Raw genomic sequence first — 16,728 nt, forward strand, 5'->3', positions numbered from 1 at the left:
GGATTAGTTAGGGTTAGTGTTAGGATTAATGTGAAGTCAGGATAGGGTTACAGATGTTGGGGTTAGGTAGGTTTGGGGCTTGACTTCGCAACCCTTGGGGTTTGAGATGTGGTTCAGTGGGATGGGCAGCCGACTGGTACACCGAATTACCTTCAGCTCTGGCATGTTGCCAATCAGTTCATAAGGGACTTTCACATCAGGGTTATCCTTATAATCAAGAGGCACAAGCTGTGGAGCCAGGTCTCGATAGCGATGGAACAACCTGCAATAAAAGGGAAAGCATCTTTGTTCAAGAACCTGAAACTGTGTCATTTCAAGCTGCTGCATTGAGCATTAAATTGTCTGCAGGACCTCATGGTCCAAGTCTATAGTTCTGTGAAAATGGCATCACAGGTGGATATGGTACAGCACAGAAACAGGCCTTTCCGCCCACTGTCCGTCAGGAAATAACAGGTACCCTGTCACTGATCATCCTTTATTTAAGGAAACAACTCCCAACTCAGCCACAATGTATGGTCCAATTACCGTTGTAAGTGGCACACTTCATGACACTATACTTACATTATTAATACTTTGCCATCCTGTTCCCTCGCTGTCTGTGCCTTCTGTACTGTTATAATCTGGCCCTGAGGAACAGCCCCTTACCAGTTGATGCTGCTCTGCAGACCTATTGTCAGTCTATATCACTTTAGGAAACCTGATTTCTATGTCCACATCAAAAATGACACCTTCTGTTGGAAGTCTGTGGTACTGCTTCACTTTCTCCTGCTCCAATCCTATGGCTACACACATCCCAACATTTGTTGTTTGTGTTCTCATTCACCAACTGCCCTCATTTCATACCTTTTACATTCTTATGTTCCTGCTTTCTCCCTCCAACCATTCTCATTAACCTATCAGCTGGAAGATCTCATTTTAGCCCCAATTTAGTTTCGTTTTCCAATCTCATGTCTTTTTATTTTTGACCCCTGCTCCAATGGAAATAATTTCTCTCTGTCTGATCTGTCTCTATCCTCCAGTGAAGTCTGTTCACAACCTCGGTAAACATGTCATCAGGCATTCAGTTGATCTTTCCTATGTATCGTTCACATCCACAATATTGGTGGTAAACACAAGAAATTTTGCAGATGCCATTTTTCTCGGCGGTTGATCGGGGCAGGACTGCGCAAGCAAGTGTAAGTCAGTCCGTGAGACAGCGGGAGTATTTAAAAGACAGCAGTTTGACGGAGCGGGCAACGGAGTAGAGGGAGACAGAGTAGGAAGGCTTTGTCTCGAGAGGCTTCGGCGAGCAACGGCTGAGGACGAGCTTCGCTCCAAGTGAAGTAAGGCTGGGTAAGTTCCTTTAAAAGGAGAATGATCTGCAGCGGTATTTTATTTGAAGCAAGGAAGGCGGCGAGGCTGTAGCGTATTGGGTAGATCATGACAGCTGAGATCGGCCCCGTGGTTTGTTCATCCTGCAGCATGTGGGAAATCAGGGATACTTCCAGTGTCCCTGACGACTATGTGTGCAGGAAACGTGTCCAGCTGCAGCTTCTGGCAGACTGCATTGAGCAGCTGGAACTGCGATTGGATTCATACTGGAGCATCGGCGATGCTGAGAAAGTCGTGAATAGCACGTTCAGTGAGTTGGCCACAACGCAGGTAAGGGCTACACAGGCAGAAGGGGAATGGGTGGCCACTAGACAGGTAGTGCAGGAGTCCCCTGAGGTCATCTCCCCCCTAAACAGATATACTGTTTTGGATACTGTTGGGGGAGATGTCTCATCAGGGGAAGGCAGCAGCAGCCGGGTTCATGGCACCATGGGTGGCTCTGCGGCACAGGAAGGAAGGAAAAGGAGTGGGAGAGCTATAGTGATAGGGGATTCGATTGTAAGGGGAATAGATAGGCATTTCTGCGGCTGCAAACGAGACTCTAGGAGGGTATGTTGCCTCCCTGGTGCAAGGGTCAAGGATGTCTCTGAGGACATTCTGGAGTGGGAGGGTGAACAGCCAGTGGTTGTGGTGCACACAGGTACCAACGATGTGGGCAAATTCATGGCAGATGCAATTTAATGTGGATAAATGTGAGGTTATCCACTTTGGTGACAAGAACAGGAAAACAGATTATTATCTGAATGGTGGCCGATTAGGAAAAGGGGAGGTGCAACAAGACCTGGGTGTCATTGTACACCAGTCATTGAAAGTAGGCATGCAGGTACAGCAGGCGGTGAAAAAGGCAAATGGTATGCTGGCATTTACAGCGAGAGGATTTGAGTACAGGAGCAGGGAGGTACTACTGCAGTTGTACAAGGCCTTGGTGAGACCACACCTGGAGTATTGTGTGCAGTTTTGGTCCCCTAATCTGAGGAAAGACATTCTTGCCATAGAGGGAGTACAAAGAAGGTTCACCAGATTGATTCCTGGGATGGCAGGACTTTCATATGAAGAAAGACTGGATGAACTGGGCTTGTACTCGTTGGAATTTAGAAGATTGAGGGGGGATCTGATTGAAACATATAAAATCCTAAAGGGATTGGACAGGCTAGATACAGGAAGATTGTTCCCGATGTTGGGGAAGTCCAGAACGAGGGGTCACAGTTTGAGGATAAAGGGGAAGCCTTTTAGGACCGAGATGAGGAAAAACTTCTTCACACAGAGAGTGGTGAATCTGTTAAATTCTCTGCCACAGGAAACAGTCGAAGCCAGTTGATTGGCTATATTTAAGAGGGAGTTAGATATGGCCTTTGTGGCTAAAGGGATCGGGGGTATGGAGAGGAGGCAGGTACAGGGTTCTGAGTTGGATGATCAGCCATGATCATACTGAATGGCGGTGCAGGCTCGAAGGGCCGAATGGCCTACTCCTGAACCTATTTTCTATTTTTCTCTGTTTCTATGCTGGAAATCCAAAGCAATACACACAAAATGCTGGGGGAACTCAGCATGTATGAAAATGAACACACATTTCCCCCCATAAACATTTTGGGCCGAGACCCTCCTGACCATATTGGTGGCAAGATCCTTCGACTTTTGCATCCTGCTCCCTCACACTTTGTGTGTGGTTTTTCACTCCTAGAGGCTCACCAACATCTCATTTGATCCCCACCCACAGCCAGCAGCTACTGTACATGGTTGCCCCCTCGCTATGTTTCGCTCTCCAGGGCTTTTTCCACGCTTCACACAAAGCAGACCGACTAACTTCCCCCTGGAGTTCAGGGAGGCATTTTGAACCTGCTACCTCTCCCACGCCTGTGGCCGCACAGATCCCTGTGACAGGAACCATGGTGCTGTTGTCCACGCTGTCTTTGGATACTAGAAAATCTAAATGGACACAATTAGCCTGGCCAAACATTCATTCTGAGGTCCCAGATCAATGATCCTTACCAAGGATGGTAGTATTGATCAGTACGTATCACCACAATGACTGAACATTTGAAATAAGTGCCAGTCTGGAGAAAGAAATAACAGAGAGGCAAGTGGAATAATTCCTGCGTGATCTCATTTGGAGGTCACATTCAAATCATCAAAGTTCAAAGTAAATTTATTATCGAAGTACCTATATTCCATATACTACCCTGAAATTTATTTTCTTGCAGACATTCACAGTAGAACAAAGAAATACAATAGAATCAGTGAAATAAATAACACCAATGTGCAAGAGAAGACAAACTGTGCAAATGGAAAAAACAAATAATAATAATAATGATAAATGAGTAAATAAATATATTGAGAACTTAAGCTGTAGAGTTCTAGCAAGTGAGTCCATTGTTGAAGGTGACTGGAGTTATCCACACTGGTTCAGGAGCCTGATGGTGGAAGGTTAATACCATTCCTGAACCTGGTGTTGTGGGACGTACCTCCTTCCCAATGGCAGCAGCAAGAACACAGCGTGGCCTGAATGGAGGGAGTCCTTGATGATGGATGTTGCTTTCATGTGGCAGTGTTCCTTGTAGAAACGCACAATAGTGGGGAAGGATTTTCCTGTGATAGACTGGACTGTAACCATTATTTTTTGTAGGCTTTTCCAATGCTGGCCATTGTGCATTTATAAAACTTTGTCAAACTTTTAGAGTGTGCAGAGGAGATTTACAAGGATTGGAGAGCATGTCTTATGAGAATGGGTTGAGTGAACTTGGCCTTTTCTCCATGGAGCGACAGAGGATGAGAGGTGACCCAGTAGGGGTGTATAAGATGACGAGAGGATCGTGTGGATAGCCAGAGGCTTTTTCTTAGGGCTGAAGCGGCAACACAAGGGGGGTATAGTTTTAAGGTCGCAAACAACAGGAATTCTGCAGATGCTGGAAATTCAAGCAACACTCATAAAAGTTGCTGGTGAACGCAGCAGGCCAGGCAGCATCTCTAGGAAGAGGTGCAGTCGACGTTTCAGGGTTTTGGATCTCCCCCTCCCCCTCCAACTTTCAAATCCCTTACTCACTCTTCTTTCAGTTAGTCCTGACGAAGGGTCTCGGTCTGAAACGTTGACTGCACCTCTTCCTAGAGATGCTGCCTGGCCTGCTGCGTTCACCAGCAACCTTTATGTGTGTTGCTATAGTTTAAGGTACTTGGAAGTAGGTACAAGGGGGATGTCAGAGGTAAGTTTTTCACACAGAGAGTGGTGGGTGTGTGGTGTGCACTGCCAGTGAAGGTGGTAGAGGTGGATACGATAGGGTCTTTTAAGAGACTCTTAGATAGGTACACAGAGCTTAGAAAAATAGAGGGCTATGTGGTAAGGAAATTCTAGGCAACTTTTATAGTAAGTTACATGGTCAGCACAACATTGTGGGCTGAAGGGCCTGTAATGTACTGTAGATTTTCTGTTTCTATGATTCTAAGACAGCGGTCCCAACCACCGGGCCGCAAAGCATGTACTACTGGGCCGCAAGGAAATGATTTGGTGATATGAGTCAGCTGCACCTTTCCTCATTCCTTGTCACGCCCACTGTTGAGCTTGAATGCACATGAGGTCATTACCCACGCGTCATCCATGTCATCGTGGGAAGAAGATCAACTCCTCGAGCTTGCAAATGACGGTGGGCTGAAAAGTATGCTTGACATAACATCTCTGCCGGCATTCTGGATCAAAATCAAGGCTAAATATCCTGAGATAGCCACGAAAGTACTGAAAATGATGCTTCCATTTCCAACATCATATCTCTGCGAAGCAGGGTTTCCTGCAATGAATGCAACTTAAACTGAATTGCAGAATAGACTGGACATAAGGAACCCCCTTCGAGTATCGCTGTCTCCCATCACCCCTCGATAGGACCGTGTTGTTGCAGGGAAACAAGCCCAGGGCTCCCACTGATTCAGCGATATTGGTGTGTGGCAATGATTTTATATGTTCATACGAGGAAAATATGTGCTGTGTGCTTAATATCCAAATGTTACTTAAAATGTTACGATGCTATTGACTTATAAGTGACTAATAATTGACTTATCACTATATTCATGCAAGGAAAATATGTGCTGTGTGTTTAATATTAAATTTGTTATTGAGTGTATTAGCCACTTATCACCTATATTCCGGTCGTGATTAACACCACCTCCCCCCGCCCCCCGGCCCTGAACAGAATTGCCAAAACAATTTGTAGAAAAAAAATCAGCACATACACACATGCGCACTGGTGCCCGCGCAAGGCTTCATGGTCATAGTAGTCTTTCTCGGGGTAAGTTCAACGTATTTGACTGCTACTGTTGTCCATTGGCAACCCTAACCCCCCCCCCCGGTCGGCCAGTCCGCAAGAATATTATCAATACTAAGCCGGTCCGCAGTGCAAAAAAGGTTGGGGACCCCTGTTCTAAGACATGCTATCTGTGCAAACATCTAAGAAAGTAGAGGTGCTACTTGCCTTTTTTGTGATGGCATTTATGTGCTGGTCACAGGATAGATCCCCTGAACTTATAATGCCTGTCTACCTTTGATTCTATAATGAGGACTGGCTCCAAGTTCCTTCCTCCTGTAATTAACAATTAACTCTTCGGTTTTGCTGATGTTGAGTGAGAGGTTGTTGTTGTTGTTGCACCATTTGACCAGATTTTCAATCACTCTCATAAATACCTATTCATCACCACTTGTCATAGTCCAGTCCATGAAATCCACATTCCGGCTCATGGTCCAGTCCGTGGATTCAGGTCTCCAGGTCTTCCAGCTGTCCCTCGTTAGGTTGAGTTAATCATAGGCACCTGATTCACATCTTTGAGCTTCGAATATAAGTAGCCTTGGGGGTGTGTGTGGGCTGCTAGTTTGTCTTGTCAGTTCCTCTGGGAGCAACCTGCTGGTGGAAGGCTAGAGTGGCCACTTGTCATCTTTAGGCTGAGTTGGAGAACCATTGCTTCATGGAGCCTTGCTGTTGGTAGTTGGAGCTGTCTTTGTGGTATGGATTTGGTTGTTTCCTGGGCCAGCTGAGGGGCTGCCAGCCTCTCCAAGCTAGGTGGGGATCTGGATGTTTCTGTAGCCAGTGGAGGTTGCTGGTTGTACTGAGACTTGGAGCTTCCCTGGAGCAGAGATGGAACTGTCTGTTCTTTAGTGTTTGTCTCTTTTGTCCTTGCCTCTGTGGAGTAAGTTGGGCTGTTTTGCCATTGCCCTGTGGGGGGGATCTGTCTTGTCCTTGCCTCTGTTGGGTAAATCTGGCTGCTCTGCTGTTACCTGGTGAAGGGACCTGTCCCACCTTGGTGTGGAGATGAAGTTGAATCCTGGCTTGTCTTAGGATAAGTCCTGGCTCTATGTCTATGTTCTGTCCTGTCTCATGTTAGTGTTGTGTTAAAGATGAGTCCTGGCTTGTCGAAGGATAAGTCCTGGCTCTGTGTTGATGTTCGACTCCTGGTCTGTCTCTGAGCTCCAAGAACCCAAGCCTGGACGATCCTGCAGCCAAGCTCCAAGGACCCAGGACCTGATGATCCCACAGCCAAGCTCAGGCCTCTAGACCCCAACCACGTCCTGTCCTGAAGCCATGTCATGTCCTTGCCTGGTTCTGGGGTCTGAGCCTGAGGCAAGACCCAGGTCCTGGGTCTTTGTCCAGTCTTGGGCTCAGAGTCCAAGCCTTGTCCCCTAGTCCACGGTTCCTAGTCCTGGTCCTGCTTTCCCTAGCCCAAGTCTGTGTTCTTATCCCTGCTCCTGGTCTGAATCCTGTCATGTCCCTACTCCAGTCAAGTCCTGTTCCTTGTACTTCAGTGTCTGTCTTGCATTTGGGTCTGTTCCCAGCACCCCATTGTGACACCACTTTTGTTTCAGCATTGGAGCTTGTACTTAGCCTCACAGTCTTAAGTATAAAATAAGATGATCCAAGGGTAGATCCTGGATGAGGAGGACAGCAGAACAGAAACCTGTCCCATATCTGTAGACAATGGATGATGGGTATGTTAAGGCAGGATCTCAATCAGCCTATCTAGGAGAAGGTTCCATCCTAGATCAGTGATGATCAGTTGGAGCATCTGTTCCAGGGAAAGAGATATGAATCTCTGCAGCTATTAGTTGAGATAGCTAATGGAGATCTGGTTTAAGGAAAGTTTAACGGAACCACAAGGAACTGAGGGTGAAGTTTTGAGGAATGTGTTGGGGATTCTTGGGTCCCTAGTATGGTTTAAAATCCTTAAGATGGACCACATTGATGTTACCCAGGAAAAGATATGGATAGGAAACAATGGCACTCCTTTATGGAGCTGAGAAAGAGGGGAAGTTTATGGAAACCAGTCTGAAAAATTTTACCAATCAAAACTGTCATATGTATGGACCGGTTGAGATTGCTGCCAAAATGTTTATTTGGCTTCGCACTGAACAATGCCTCTCTTGCAGACTTCAGTTCAGAAACACTATTTGCTTGTGGTTACTGTTTGCATGATTTTGTTTTCATTGCACATTGGGTGTTTGACAGTCTTCTCTTTTATGGGTTATTTTACTATTTTATTTCTTATGGGTTTTTTTATGGGCATGATGTGGTTTTTATTCTCTGCACATTGGGTGTTTGAGGCTTTTTTGGGGGTGTCTTTGTTTTGTAGCTGCCTGATAGGAGATGAATCTCAAGGTTGTATAATGCATAAATACTTTGATAAATGTACTTTGAACTTTGAAATGCAGACGACTAGAATATGTTACTAACCTCAAGATCTCCTTCCGTGCGAAAAAAGTGCAGTCCTTTAAAATACAAATTAATAATGTATTAGAATAAAGTAACTGAAGAATTGCAATGGTGTTAATAAGATGGATTTGCATATTTATCCCTGTCATGCTATGAACTCTACAATTGCTTTGAAGGGGTAGAGCACAGGGAATTCAGGAGACTTGAGAAAAGGGAGTTCTATGCAGAGCAGAAGATAAACTTTTTGACTTGAGGGTTTTGGTGAGTGAACAGAAGAAGATTAACTCCTCTGGTTATTGAGGCTGCAGGGCTAACTTCAATAAATTGTGGTTCATTTTCAAGCAATACAGCCAAAGCTGCATGTGACAAAGGTATAATGGTGGGGAGTGGAGTGGGTGTTGATGGACCTGAGGGTAGGAGTGGTATACAGGAGCCAATGTCAGATACCATCTAAGATCCTCAGATACTTATTCAGGGTTTCCCAGTTCTCCAGTCCTTTCTGTGAATGCTGATCTAAGAACTATGGGGCTCCATCCACATACAGGGAGGGCAGAAGGACTTGCCCTGAAGTATTGTGAGAGTGGCCAGACTTGTGCCATATGTACTCAATCAGATTTACCCAGCTACTCTCTCTGTTCCTTCTCTCAGCACCTCTGCCCATTTTCCCCAGGGTAGGAAACATAAACCTCATTTTCCATTCTTCCAACCAGAAGGTGAACCCACTTGGGCTCAGCATTAGTGCACTGGAAGGTGGGAGGTACCTGCAGAAGCTTAAGATTCAAGGAAGGGTTCCGGCCTTTCACATCCCTCCTCGCCCCGATGTTTGAACTAATAACTGTTAATAAAATATAGTTCATAGCAAAGTCATTGATGTGTTTTACCAAGTGCTGCAATTAATTGGCAACAAGAGTAAGTAGGAGATCTGTGGGGAAAGTCTGAGAGTGGAGTTGTTTTTACAGGAGTAATTGTAATTTTGTGTATGTTATGAGAGTTTCAAGAAAGATCAGAAATGGAATAATTTTTAAACTCTCCTGTGAGTTTGTACCAAACACACTCTGCATCAAGCTCCTGAGATTCTAGGCAAACAGTGACTGCCAGGATACACCTACCTGGTAGGCGTCAAGCTGTTGCGCTGTGAAGATGGTTTGCTTGTTACCCATGCTCACTGGTAAAGGCAATTTCCAGATCCTCCCAATACTTCCTGTTAACAGTTCTTGGGTATGAGGGGAGCTGATCTGGAGCCAGATGGTGGATCGGATTGCTGTCTTATTGCTGAATGATAATGGAATCATTTCACTTATTCTTATGTAAAAGAATCAGTGAAAAGAATGTGATCTGCCTGACCTCAGATAGGCCTTACACACATCCCTTTCTGTGCCACCAATGTGTTCACTTCCAGCTTGTGTTACACACATTCACAGGCATGACAGCTAGACAGTAATATTCCAACAATATTCCAATTTATTATTTATAAGCATCTGACATTAGCCATCTGTATGCTTCCAGTCAGAGGTTAAAGCAGACTGGAGCAGTTACTTTGATACTGTATGGCCATAATGACTTCATTAAAGCAAACATCAATCCAAACTCAGGTTTAGATATTAATGTCATGCTGACATCAATTCTGGCTGTGATACCAAAGTGCTTCTACATAGCAAATGAGACCTGCCAACTGCTTAAGGGAAAGAATAAGGTGGAGGATTGTCAAACAGCATTGCCACTACAAATGAAATGTTTCTGTCCTATTGATTTTGATATGATCTATTTTCCCTAGCAATGGTGCCCAGAACAGCTCCAAAGCTTAAAACATCAGAGAGCCACACCAGATAGAAATGTCAAAGGAGCAGCTTCCTGTACCAGTGCATTGGTTTCAGGGAAGTCCAACTTTGGGCCTGGTCTGGTGGTACAGGTTGGTCAGTGTCCAACAAACCAGGCTGAGTTCTGGTGCCACCTGTCTGTTCCTCTACAACAGTGCAACACAGTACAAAGGATTTCTGAAAGTGGCAATGCTAAACAAGCAGACAGAGTAGTGAAATAAAACAGTAGCTGGAAGATAGAATATAAGAGAAGGGAAATCTTGGTATAACTTGGGCTACAGTTGTATATAGTTCTGGTTGCCACACTGAGAGGAGGTTCACCAAGATAAAAATAGGTCCAAGATGGCTCCAAGCTCAGTTTCCAGTTGTTTTTTTTTTCCAGGTGTATAAGGAAGGATTTTGGGACTAAAAGGGGAGTTAAGATCAGGAAATACACATCAAAGTTGCTGGTGAACACAGCAGGCCAGGCAGCATCTGTAGGAAGAGGTGCAGTCGACGTTTCAGGCCGAGACCCTTCGTCAGGACTAACTGAAGGAAGAGTGAGTAAGGGATTTGAAAGGGGGAGGGGGAGGGGGAGATCCAAAATGATAGGAGAAGACAGGAGGGGGAGGGATAGAGCCAAGAGCTGGACAGGTGATTGGCAAAAGGGGATACGAGAGGATCATGGGACAGGAGGTCCGGGAAGAAAGACAAGCGGGGGGGGGGACCCAGAGGATGGGCAAGAGGTATATTCAGAGGGACAGAGGGAGAAAAAGGAGAGTGAGAGAAAGAATGCGTGCATAAAAATAAGTAACAGATGGGGTACGAGGGGGAGGTGGGGCCTTAGCAGAAGTTAGAGAAGTTAAGATCAGGATCTGGTTTAGGGACAGGGATGTGGGGGAATTAGAGGTCAGGTTAGAGTCTAAATCTGTGCATTGTGTTTGAACACCAGTGATGTGGATGTGGGACAGCCACAAGTCTGTGAATCTTAGTGAGTATGCTGGGAAAGTCGAAGCCTAAGCCTGAGTCCAGTGGAGGCTGGAGGCTGAAGATGACACTCTGTCCTGGGGTTAGATGGCTGTGTATGTGTGAGGGTTGGAGGGAAGAACAGGGCTTGTTCTGTTTAGTTGCTTGCTTTGTGTTACTCTGCTGGACATACTATGTTGCATCCAGAATGTGTGGCAACACTTGTGGACTGCTCCCAGCACACTATTCGGTGTGTTGTTAATGCAAATTATGCATTTCATAAACAAAAGAAAATCTGCAGATGCTGGAAATCCAAGCAACAAAATGCTGGAGGAACTCAGCAAGCCAGGCACCATCCATGGAAAAGAGTACAGTCGACATTTTGGGCCAAAACCCTTCAGCGGGACTGCCTTTCATTGTATTTTTTGATATACACATGATAAATAAACTTGAATCTTAAATATTGGTAAATTGGTTTATTGCAGTTGCATGTACTATTACATTATATGGTCACATTATAGTCGCAAGTGCAGTGGAAATCTTGTTTTGCATTCCATTCATACAGATCAAAACATTACGACAGTGCATTGAGGTAGTACAAAGGAAAACAATATCAGAATGCGGACTAAATTGTTGGAGTTACGGAGAAAATACAGTGCAGCTGGATAATGTGTAATATCATTACGAGATTGATTGTCAAATCAAAAATCTATCTTACTGTACTTAAAAACATTACAAGATTGGACAGGATCTAACATGCACAAAGCCATGTTAATTATTGTTCAGGCTTTTATTTTGAAATATAGCTCTGCTGACATTAATTCTGATTGCACTGGCTACTTTAATTCTGATGGCGCTGCTGCCTTTAAATTTGAAATATAGTTGGACCACATGAGGAGGGAGGCCATTTTGTTTTGGCAGAGTTTTTCAGTCAGTCTGAAGCACATTTATACAATCGTGCATTTTCATTCTTGCATTTGCACCATTGAAACCATCGTCACTAGGGGTCAGTTTAGTTCATAAACAAGAATGCAATCTGAGCAATATTTTGTGTTAATATTACATAGTTTATTCTTGATCTGTATAGTGTTTGATCAGCCTTGATAATTTAAGGAATGCTTACATGCTATTAATCTTCTCACATACTTTCAAACTTAATTAACTCATTCTGTGTATAATTTTGGATATTTTACATGCAAGTCTAGCTTCATATCTTCCTAATTTCTTATGGATGTGTAACTTAGTCATCATAAATTTGCTGCATTAAGTAAGAATATTTTTCTAGTTAGTTCTCAATTTAACACTGTTAATTGTAATGAGAGTGCTGCCCAAATAAAGCACTTAGAGCTCAGACACTATATCCTGATTCCTTGTTCAGTTGAGTGGGCTACTACTGAATGAAAGTGTACTTCCTACTTCACACACTACTTCCTGAATCAGGCCCTGGTCTATCCCAATACCTATATATCTGCTCCATCAGAATACCTTCCAATAACTAATTCAGTATAACACTTGGAGCACTAGTGGAGGCACACCTATTCTGGTATAACACTGAGATACAATACTTCAGGGACAGATTTGTCAGCATATTTTCCTTGGGAACAGAATTGAATTGACTTTATTACTTGCATCCTTCATACATGAGGAGTAAAATCCTTTGCGTTACATCTCCATTTAAAAGTGCAATTTATAATAAATAGTATGTTCAACAGGACAGTCAGTATAACATAGAAATACAATTGCATCAGCATGAATTAATCAGTCTGATGGCCTGGTGGAAGAAGCTGTCCTGGAGCCTGTTGGTCCGGGCTTTTATGCTGTGATACCGTTTCCCGGATGGTAGCAGCTGGAACAGTTTGTGGTTGAGGTGACTCGGGTCTCCAATGATCCTTCGGGCCCTTTTTACACACCTGTCTTTGTAAATGTCCTGAAGAGTGGGAAGTTCACATCTACAGATGTACTGAGCTGTCTGCACCACTCTCTGCAGAATCCTGTGATTGAGGGAAGTAGACTTCCCATACCAAGAGACATAGGAGCAGAAGTAGACTATTTGGCCCATCGTGTCTGCTCTGACATTTAATCATGGTCTGATCCAATTCTTCCAGTCATACCCACTCCCCTGCCTTCACCCCATTCCCTTTGATGCCCTGGCTAATCAAGAACCTATCTCACTCTGCCTTAAGTACACCCAGTGATTTGGCCTCCACAGCCACTTGTGGCAACAAATTCCATGGATTTACCACCCTCTGACTACATACATGAGGTTTAGGAAGCAGGGATCAGATGGGTCTATTGAGAAATATAGGGAAGCAAGAAAGGAGCTTAAGAAGGTGCTGAGAAGGGCGCATGACAAGGCCTTGGCGAGTAGGGTAAAGGAAAACCCCAAGGCATTCTTCAATTATGTGAAGAAAAAAAATGACAGGAGTGAAGGTAGGACCGATTGGAGATAAAGGTGGGAAGGTGTGCCTGGAGGCTGTGGAAGTGAGCGAGGTCCTCAATGAATACTTTGGTATTCACCAGTGAGAGGGAACTTGATGGTGAGGACAATGAGTGAGGTTGATGTTCTAGAGCATGTTGCTATTAAGGGAGAGGAGGTGTTGGAGTTGTTAAAATATATTAGGACGGATAAGTCCCCAGGGCCTGATGGAATATTCTCCAGGCTGCTCCACAAGGCGAGGGAAGAGATTGCTGAGCCTCTGGCGAAGATCTTTATGTCCTCATTGTCCATGGGAATGGTACCGGAGGATTTGAGGGAGGTGAATATTCTCCCCTTGTTCAAAAAAGGTAGTAGGATAGTCTGGGTAATTATAGACCAGTGAGCCTTATGTCTGTGGTGGGAAAGCTGTTGGAAAAGATTCTTAGAGATAGGATCTCTGGGCATTTAGAGAATCATGGTCTGATCAGGGACAGTCAGCATAGCTTTGTGAAGGGCAGGTCATGTCTAACAAGCCTGACAGAGTTCTTTGAGGAGGTGACCAGGCATATAGATGAGGGTAGTGCAGTGGATGTGATCTATATGGATTTTTGGTAAGGCATTTGATGAGGTTCCACACGGTAGGCTTATTCAGAAAGCCAGAAAGCATAGGATCCAGGGAAGTTTGGCCAGGTAGATTCAGAATTGGCTTGCCTGCAGAAGGCAGAGGGTCATGGTGGAGTGAGTACATTCAGATTGGAGGATTGTGACTAGTGGTGTCCCACAAGGATCTGTTCTGGGACCTCTACTTTTCGTGATTTTTATTAACGACCTGGATGTGGGGGTAGAAGGGTGGGTTGGCAAGTTTGCAGACGACACAAAGGTTGGTGCTGTTGTAGATAGTGTAAAGAATTGTTTAAGATTGCAGAGAGAGATTGATGGGATGCAGAAGTGGGCTGAGAAGTGGCAGATGGAGTTCAACCCGGAGAAGTGTGAGGTGGTACACTTCGGAAGGACAAACTCCAAGGCAGAGTACAAAGTAAATGGCAGGATACTTGGTAGTGTGGGGGAACAGAGGGATCTGTGGACACGTACCCCCAGATCCCTGAAAGTTGTGTCACAGGTAGATAGGGTATTTAAGAAAGCTTATGGGGTGTTAGCTTTCATAAGTCGAGGGATAGAGTTTAAGAGTCGCGATGTAATGATGCAGCTCTATAAAACTCTGGTTAGGCCACACTTGGAGTACTGTGTCCAGTTCTGGTCGCCTCACTATAGGAAAGATGTGGAAGCATTGGAAAGGGTACAGAGGAGATTTACCAGGATGCTGCCTGGTTTAGAGAGTATGCATTGTGATCAGAGATTAAGGGAGCTAGGGCTTTACTCTTTGGAGAGAAGGAGGATGAAAGGAGACATAATAGAGGTGTACAAGATAATAAGAGGAATAGATAGAGTGGATAACCAGCACCACTGCTCAATACAAGAGGACATGGCTTTAAGGTAAGGGGTGTGAAGTTCAAGGGGGATATTAGAGGAAGGTTTTTTTACTCAGAGTGGTTGGTGTGTGGAATTCACTGCCTGAGTCAGTGGTGGAGGCAGATACACTAGTGAAATTTAAGAGACTACTAGACAGGTATATGGAGGAATTTAAGGTGGGGGGGTTATATGGGAGGCAGGGTTTGAGGGTTGGCACAATATTGTGGGCCAAAGGGCCTGTACTGTGCTGTACTTTTCTATGTTCTATGTAAAGTAATTCCTCCACATCTCAGTTCTCAATGGACATCCTTCAATCCTGAAGTCATGCCCTCTTGTCCTAGAATCCCCTACCATGGGAAATAACTTTGCCATATCTAATCTGCTCTGGCCTTTTAACATTCGGAATGTTTCTATGAGATCCCCCCTCATTCTCCCGAACTCCAGGGAATACAGCCCACGAGCTGCCAGACTTTCCTCATGTGGTAACTCTTTCATTCCTGGAATCATTCTCATGAACCTTCTCTGAATCCTCTCCGATGTCAGTATATCCTTCTAAAATAAGGAGCCCAAAACTGCACAAAATACTCCAAGTGTGGTCTCACGTGTGCCTTATAGAGCCTCAACGTCACATCCCTGCTCTTATATGCTATACCGCTAGAAATGAATGCCAACATTGCATTGGCCTTCTTCACAACCAACTCAACCTGGAGGTTAACCTTTACGGTATCTTGCACAAGGACTCCCAAGTCCCTTTGCATCTCTACATTTTGAATTCTCTCCCCATCTAAATAATAGTCTGACCATTTATTTTTTCCATCAAAGTGCATGGCCATACACTTTCCAACATTGTATTTCATTTACCAGGCAGTGATGCAGCCAATCAGGATGCTCTCAATTGTGCCCCTGTAGAAAGTACTTAGGAAAGTTCTAGAACAGGTGAGAACAGGAGTGTGACTGTAAAACTGCGTATTGTACTGCTGGGAATAAGGATGGACCTAAATGAACAAAATGACCCTGGGGTACAGGTTGACAAGTCCAAGAAAGAAACACCTCAGGAGAGAGAATGTTGAAGAAGGCAGATGCGATGTCTGAAAATTTTTAAAAAGTATTGCAAATGCTGGAAATCTAAAATAAAGCAGAAAATGAGAAAAAAGCTCAACAGGTCAGGCTGTATCTATGAAACCATTAAAGTATCAGTGGAAGTGATAGCAGACCTGGGAGTCACAGAGGGAGCAGTCCCTGTAGAAGTGAAAGGGGCAGGAGAGGAGATGTAGAATGTTGTTGCAATTTACAGAATTTATTATGTGTTATAGAATGTTAAGTCTGCCTTATTCTGAATTGTTCAGGAAACTTTGCTCTCAGCATCTAAACAGGAGCATAATCCTGGGGACATCAATGTTTGGTATTCCAGATTCAGATTAATTTATTTATCACGTGTACTGTACATCAAAATGTACAGTGAAATGTGTTACTTTTGTTAACAACAAACACCATAAGGATGTTAACACCATACCTCGACACTGTTTTATCCCCCCTTGTTCAAACCCTTCCCACCTATGTTCGTGACACTTCTCACACTCTGAATCTTTTCAATGATTTTAAGTTCCCTGGCCCCCACCACTTTATTTTCACCATGGATGTTTAGTCCCTATATACCTCCATCCCCCACCAGGAAGGTTTCAAAACTCTCCGCTTCTTTTTGGATTCCAGACCAAACCAGTTCCTCTCTACACCACTCTCCTCCGTCCAGCGGAATTAGTCCTTACTCTTAACAATTTCTCCTTTGGCTCCTCCCACTTCCTCCAAACTAAAGGTGTAGCTATGGGTACCCGTATGGGTCCCAGCTATGCCTGCCTTTTCATTGGCTTTGTGGAACAATCCTTGTTCCAAGCCTGTACTGGTATCTGTCCCCCTCTTTTCCTTCGCTACATCGACTGCATTGGCGCTGTTTCCCGCACGCATGCTGAGCTCATTGATTTCATTAACTTTGCCTCCAACTTTCACCCTGCCCTCAAGTTTACCTGGTCCA

The 16,728-nt window shown here is 44.5% G+C and overlaps 2 protein-coding genes across 3 annotated transcripts in view; one reads left to right on the plus strand and one right to left on the minus strand.

Moving 5' to 3' along the window:
- The window catches only part of LOC134337621 (cystinosin-like), a 170,638-nt gene that overhangs the window by 34,870 nt on the left and 119,040 nt on the right, over positions 1–16,728 (plus strand). The gene's annotated exons all lie outside the window — the stretch shown is intronic.
- The window catches only part of LOC134337623 (calcium and integrin-binding family member 3-like), a 74,684-nt gene that overhangs the window by 28,967 nt on the left and 28,989 nt on the right, over positions 1–16,728 (minus strand). The window contains exon 2 of the mRNA XM_063032802.1: positions 151–262. Within this exon, the coding sequence (XP_062888872.1) occupies positions 151–165 (15 nt within the window). The 5' untranslated portion in view covers positions 166–262. The remainder of the gene's footprint in view (positions 1–150; positions 263–16,728) is intronic.

The sequence above is a fragment of the Mobula hypostoma genome, chromosome 24 (genome assembly GCF_963921235.1).
Source record: "Mobula hypostoma chromosome 24, sMobHyp1.1, whole genome shotgun sequence".
In the NCBI taxonomy this organism is placed as follows: Eukaryota; Metazoa; Chordata; class Chondrichthyes; order Myliobatiformes; family Myliobatidae; genus Mobula; species Mobula hypostoma.